This window comes from Bombus bifarius, unplaced genomic scaffold, assembly GCF_011952205.1.
Source record: "Bombus bifarius isolate JDL3187 unplaced genomic scaffold, Bbif_JDL3187 scf7180000010252, whole genome shotgun sequence".
NCBI lineage: Eukaryota > Metazoa > Arthropoda > Insecta > Hymenoptera > Apidae > Bombus > Bombus bifarius.
Window position 1 is genome coordinate 1421498 of NW_022885576.1, and position 7435 is coordinate 1428932.

A 7435-nucleotide genomic window follows, 5' to 3' on the forward strand; every position below is an offset into this window, starting at 1 on the left:
CCCTGTATATAGCAGCGTAGCAGTTTAAACGTTACAGCTACAAAAATACTTTTCGCAGTACAGAAAATTTCTATGTTTAATTAGTTCTTAATATAACTTTGCGTATATTACACATGTGAAATGCAACGTTATGTCACAAGATATTTAAAGAAAGAGGCCAATAACATATATAGATACATGTAGCACATTACGTAACATGTACACATACGACCACGAACGATGATAATGATCAACTATCACATATTATTAACAAAATACATAACTGATTCGCAACATCATGCGTCTGTCAACTCTCTTTGATGACATATGTCCAGGTTTGAACAGATGGTCGTTAGACGTACATTCACAGTGGCGAACGACTGAAAGTTACACATCAGTCAGTGAAAGGATACATTGCTTGTACCTATGATATTATACATATGCGATATAGTTCAATAAATTAAAAAACGATAACTCAATCTTCTTGTTCCTTCTTCACGTATACTTTTAGCCTTCTGAATTCTTTAAACCGTTCGAGGCATTCAATTGCAGAGCATAAATCTTCCTCGTTCTTTTCTAGAGTTAATTCGAGGGAAGCGAACAGACTTTCGAGCTCGTGGCACGGCCACGTTTCCGTCGCCCCGACGATCGTTCGAAGCAGTTCCTCTATTTCAAACTCGGTCAGTTTCTCGTTGCTCGAAGCAGATAGATGGGACGGAGAATTTCTTGTACGTTTTGACGGTGGTCCTTCGCCTGATGCGCTGTTTTTTCTTTTAATGTTAATTTCTGGATAGAAAATTAAGTTCTTTTTTTAGCTAGGAATATTAGTATTAGCTTAATAGTCAAAATTTGCAGATATATTCTATAAAGTGCGATTGAGCGAAATAGTTATATAAATATAGGTCATTTAAAGATTTACTAAAGAGTTATGATAAAAATAAGCAAATAAATTTTATTACTTGATTTAGAATCGGTCATCACGTGAGCTGATCGCACGGCGCATATTTTGTTGCGGACTCTGAGTTTACTTCTCCGTGAGAATGGCATCTCTTCTATCATTATCGCAATATTATTAATATTCTATGATACTTTTTGAATGAAAAAATTAAAAGATCTTTCACTTACGCGTCGAAAGATTTTCTGCGAAATCAGCACGTCCTGCCTGCTTTCGCTTCCTACCTGCTTCTTTTATCTTTTTTGGATTCATAATTTGTTCGAATTCCGCTAGTTAAATAATTACTACTTATTAATTGGGTTTCATAAAAAGTAAATATCATAAAATATGGAAGAAACTCCTTTTCTACGTTTTTACATTTAAAATGAGGGTATTTTATTATTATAATATATACCTTGTGAAGAACGATTAGATTCAAGGTCACACGCCGAGTGAACGAATAATTGCTTGAAAAAAGATTCTCGCTGTTGTTTTCCGGGGGGCATGACTTCGAATATTTCGCTTTGATGTTCATCGAATAAAGATACAATCTAGTAATTGAATAAAGTGAAAATGAGAAACGATATATTTCATTATTTTCATTCTTTTTTTATATATCATTACATACAGTTGGAGGACTTATAACAAAAACAACTCCTGTCCATGCTTGTCTTTTTCCAGAAACGCAAAAAATATTCTAACATCTGTAATCTCTGTTCAGTACATCTTAATCTTTCTTAACAAAATATTATTACAGGTCTACTTATACTTACATTATGGGAAAACAATATTTAATTAAATCATTAAATTGTGGATCTCTTCAGAATAATTGTTTTTATAGAGCTAGTTAATTTTTATCTAACAATAAATTAATACATACGTAATTGTTTATAATATCGATTCCACTATGTTGTAAATTTCGCTTACGACTACTAGAATGTGTTATTATTCTTAAAAACCGAAAAGTGTGAAATGAGTTGTTATTGTTATCATCATTACTTTAAAAAAGATACCTTTTAAAGTTCGTAACATTTTAATATTGATTTCTGGAATCATAGTCTATTATTATTTTGCAACTTTTTATTAACATTATTATTGTTAAATCGATATTATGTGCTATTAAAGCACGACTTTAATCATAGTGTCCCTTACATCTGCTGGTAAATCTGCTTGTGAGCAATTGGCCGTAATCAAGATTAAGATATGCACCGATCGATCTAAGCCATGCATCAAAGAAGTAAAAACGACGCGTGCCGCTTCATCCACTAGATCCCACCAGGCTAAGATGTCAGGAATGTAGAGCAGCGATGGTAAACTTCTTCGAGCCATTTTCATTTTCTATCATTTAATTATCCAGATATCCATTAATTAAATCATAAACATAATTCGAATATTTGAACATTTTAGAAACAGTAAAACAAAAAATAATTCATACAGGGTATAAAAATAAAAAAACTTTGAGATATCTTTTATTCATTTTTTCCAATCTTTGTACGTCATTTTTTATCAATTTTATAAAACATCATTTCTTGTATCGAATACATAAAAAAATGTCCTATTCTCTAATCTTCTTATTTACAAGATTATACATATAATACATAATATTTTACAAGATTTCATTTTTAAGTTATCACTTTATCAGCCTTAATTAATATTGTACTCTGGTATTAATAATATTTATAATAGATACTTGAATGAGAGCTTCCTCCGCAGCCCTTCCTGTTTCCTCGAACAAAGTTGTGACGTCTAACACATGACAAGGTAAATGTTCCAAGGTATGGAGTAATGCTGGTCCCAGATGACGAGTGTGAGAGTCATCACCGCACAATAAAATCCTCGGACAGCTGTTTGACCTCGATACAGCTCTACCAGTGCTGTAAGAACAGCCTTTTAAAGCTTTTTACCTTTCATATTATGAGAACCATTACGATCTATCTATAACCAAACCCTACTTTCATAGTGGTCGAAAATTTAACAGTTCAATGTAGCTTGATTAAACTAGTTTAATAATATCGTAAAAATTATAATATTATATGGAAAACGTCATAAATCATATCATTCGACCGAATATAAGCTTAAAAAATATTTACGCAGTGCTTTGATTAATTCGATCAAATTTATGAAGTGATATTATACAAATTTTCAATTTTTTATCATTTCTCAATTTTCGTGTACCCTTTTGATTTTTTAATATAAATTAAGTTTCTATCGTAGATTACGAATTTCTATGTAAATTTACATTTTTATGGACACAACTAAAAAGATAGAACTTACTGTGAGGGATTCGTTTTACTTATTGAAAACCATAAAGGATGTTGTAATCTAGATATTATACATATATGCATCCTGTGTATAGATGGATAAAAAATGCGAAAGATTTGTACAAATTGTCAAGGCTACTTATCAAATCAAACAGTAATTCGATGCTTACATATCATTGCAAATTAACATTCCCGTTGGACAAAGAGTTTCGAGTTGTGACAGAATGCATGACAAATTTTCTTGAAGCAATGGCTGGATTTTATACGACAAAGATTTCACGGGTGCGATTGTAACACGATGCGATGCTGGCAAGATGTTCTGTTGTGCCCTTAGAAAATCTTGTTTCTCAACCTATTACGTTGACAATTACGAAAAGAACTTCATAAATTATTTAAGAAGGATTTATCTTTTTCAAATTAATTTAAAATGCAATATATATTTTTGTTTGCAACGATCACATTCCTTGTTTTATTATTCGATTAAACGTTATAGCTTCTATGTAGCGATCAGTTTAATATCAATCAGATTAAATATGCGCCGCTGGCAAATAAAGTAGCTATTTTATGATCCACGTAGCGTAGTAAACGTAATCTAATAGAAGTGTCCCGATCTAGATTTCTGGAGGATTGACTCATTGTTTCTTAATCTTTCTCCCTCTGCAATATCTTTTGTCAATGGGAATAGCTTGTGCAGGATATAGTTTGTAATTTAGGATTATGTGATTGAACTTTACTTTATAAAAAATAGCGGGTATCTTAACTATTATAAATATTATAAATAATTATAAATTTGTTCAGTTATCGGTAGCCATTGTCGATTATAGAAATTTCTTTTTAACTACTTCTATTGATCGTCAACTTTTCTTAACATTATCCACTGATAATATTATCAACCCTGAATCAATTGTTCTACAGAAATTGACTAGCTTTAAATAAAACTATCTTTCTTATCTTAAATCTATTATGAAATTCTCTTTTCATTACTTTAAGATGACGTTCATTAATCTGATACTTCGCAGTGGAAGTGTATATTTCCGGATAGAGTCTCCGAACACAGCACATTACCGCTTCGGCGCAAAGAGCTTGCAAGTCACTTCCACAAAATCCGACCGTTTTCGATGCCAGATACGCTAAAAATTTTTGCGGTGGTTTTTGCTTCCAACTTTTTATATAAACCTATGATCACACATGGTCTCTTTATTTTAATGTACTTGTTTTAGAAATTAAAGGAACGATGTACACATTAGATTGAAAATCCCTTTCAAAGAAATGCGAATGAATTAATTACACTACGTAATAGTTTATAATTAAACGTACTGAGAGTATTTCTTTCCTCGACATATAACATGGCAACGGGAAGTATAGCTCTCTGTCGAATCGGCCAGGTCTTCTTAAAGCTGGATCTATGGCATCGATTCTGTTCGTTGCTCCAATTACTATGATCTCTGAATTGTTCTCTAAGCCGTCCATCAAGGCCAAGAGAGTGGAAACAATGCTGGCGTGCACAAAGTCTTGGCGGCTAGATCTGACTGGAGCTAAACCGTCAACTTCGTCAAAGAAGATTATGCAAGGCTTCGATTGTTGAGCCTGTAAGATCGACATGGTTTTCAGATCTTTTTAAATCAACCGCTGCTAAATATCTTTTAATTTGCAAATGCAATTTAAAATCTTTATTGTCTACAAATGAAACGAGAACAGGTATATGTTATATGTATTTCAACATACATATCTTAAAAATTAAAAGTACGATGGATAGGAAATTTTAATTTAAGTAAAACACTATATTAACCAGTGAAAAAATCTTCTGGAGCTTTTTCTCGCTTTCGCCGACCCATTTGCTAAGGCAATCGGAACCCTTACGAGATATAAAGGAAACCTTTCGTTCCGAATTACTACACTCTGCGGCTAAGGCGCTGGCGACCAGTGTTTTTCCTGTTCCTGCGAAACAGAGGATGTCAATCGGGAATCTCGTTTCCAACAATGTTCCGCTTCATTACGAACCGTAGAACGCTTTATTTTACCGGGAGGCCCGTAAAAAAGCAAACCCCTCGGTGGTTTCAGGTTGAACTTCGCGTAAATGTCACCGTACATGAGCGGAAATAGAACCGTTTCCTTTACAACACGAATCTGCTTCTCCAGACCTCCGATGCAAGAGAAATCCTTCGCGCAAGACATCTTTCACGATCAAATTGACCTCGAATCTTTTATTTCGCACACCCGACGAACATATTTTCATTCAATTATTTTGTATATAATCGTTCCTTAAATCATCGCCCGATGAAATACTCTTCGACTACTAGCATCGTTGATCGTACACGCGCATCGTGTATTGCTGGATATTTTACTGGAATTTTTCTGCGGCGTTTGACGATTGATTCAAGTGGTTTCACAATGTAATTTCATTATTTTTGACGTTTCGTCGATACGATTCCAACGAAACATGCGAATCGTGTTACGCTTTGAAGCAATGTTCGTGTAGTTCTAAGTAATATATAAGATATTATCATTACGAGTTTTTTCGATACGATAAACTGTATTCTGTTTCAAGTTAAGGCTCTAATAAAGCGTATTTCTAATTATAATACTATAGAATTTTTCTAATATGTGAATTTTAAAAAGGAAAGATATAATATAATGTTCGTTTTGAAGCTTACATTGACTTTTTATTATTTTATATTTTTACTGTTGTAAAGACACGTATTAAAGATTATGCATTAAGCAATAAAGTGAACGTTATTATACGATGTTACTTAATTATTCGATATATGTAAGTAATATGAATAATTGAAGCATATTAAAAATCTATATTTATTTCATATTTATACTACTTTATAACATAACTTAAGATCTTTAATATGTACATAGACATTTTTAACTCGTTAATAAATTTTATGAAGGAATGATATCATACATTTTTATAAAGGAATAACAGGAATTTAGTAAAAGGTAATTAAAAACAAAGCAGATTATTACAATTATGAAATTTCAATTTATTATGCTACAATGAATGACAATAAAACTTATTACCTGTATTGTAAAATAAATAAGGCAGTGTATGCTCTTTTGTTTTGTTTCCTATACCTTCTACACATATGCTTCATACGTCTGAAACTACTGTCTGCCAAAGGTCATATTGTACGAACATACATATTCAATAAAAATTTCATTAAATTCGTAGATCAATATGTTCTTTGCAAATAGCAGCATTACAATCTTCATTATCCGAATATTTTAGCAAAGTAATTATATTAGTTAGTTCAAACGGCAGTGGTTACGGGAACCTCTCGATTAATACAATGTACATGTAATTACACAGTTTTTTTTTGTCTTTTGCTTATTCTTGGTAATACAGAGATGATAGCACATCAGAAAATAGCACCAGAAATTATTCTTGGAATAATTACGTTTCGGATTTATTTATCATAAAGTGGAATGTAAAATATATCAATGGAAACAGAAAAGTCACAATGATTCAATTAATGTCCTTTTTTTAATCTGTATTAATTGTATATGTGATTTTTCTGTATCATTTGCTATTTATCAAGATTTACAATTCAATCTTTATCATTGAGATATTATACAAATTCTTTGGCAAATATCAGCGATATTTAATGGGTATACTTGAATTAAATAAAAGTTTATGGATACTATATTACTGAATTAAATTGAGCTGATAAAAAATATCTGAATATAGACTATACCATTAACATACAAATTTCAAACAAAATTTCATATCGCTGAACTTTTGTTAATGCTTTAGAAACTAGAAGCAATATTACAGCTTGTTTTTAGTACTTTAAATTCCTTGCTTCCTATATATCATGAGTGCTATAAATGATATCATATAATGGTAACAATATTTTTGTTAACTTAGTTCTCTTTATCTAACATCAATACCAATACTTATTCAATTTCCATAATGTAGCATTAGTTTATATAATGTTGATTATCCTTATCATAAAAGGATAGACACCTGAGCAAGAGAAAGTACAATATTCAAATCCTCAATTTTACTAAATTTCGTGTGAAGTGTCTTGATGTAAAATTAAATAAATTACTCAATTAAAAAGCATTCCAATTATTAAAAGTTCAAATTAAATTCTAAATCGTGCAGAAATACGTGAACTAAGATTTCTTAATTTGCATTTGAATTCTTATAAAATCATTTGTATTTCATGTACAGTTATAAAAAGATATCTTAACAAAGACATTAACAAATATTTTAAAATTTTTTGAAATACTGCTACAAATTTTAGTGAAC

The 7435-nt window shown here is 31.2% G+C and overlaps 1 protein-coding gene across 1 annotated transcript; it reads right to left on the bottom strand.

The window, feature by feature from the left end:
- Positions 1-54: 54 nt before the first annotated feature.
- On the bottom strand, positions 55-5721 carry LOC117216205 (ATPase family AAA domain-containing protein 2-like). Its single transcript, XM_033462775.1, has 11 exons — positions 5196-5721; positions 4964-5112; positions 4492-4761; positions 4159-4350; positions 3345-3526; positions 2604-2787; positions 2066-2251; positions 1329-1464; positions 1105-1203; positions 939-1031; positions 55-765 (listed from the first exon to the last, which is right to left on the bottom strand). Exons 1-11 carry the CDS (start codon positions 5347-5349, stop codon positions 455-457), a joined length of 1956 nt encoding a protein of 651 aa, XP_033318666.1. The 5' UTR covers positions 5350-5721; the 3' UTR covers positions 55-454.
- Between the last annotated feature and the right edge of the window lie 1714 nt (positions 5722-7435).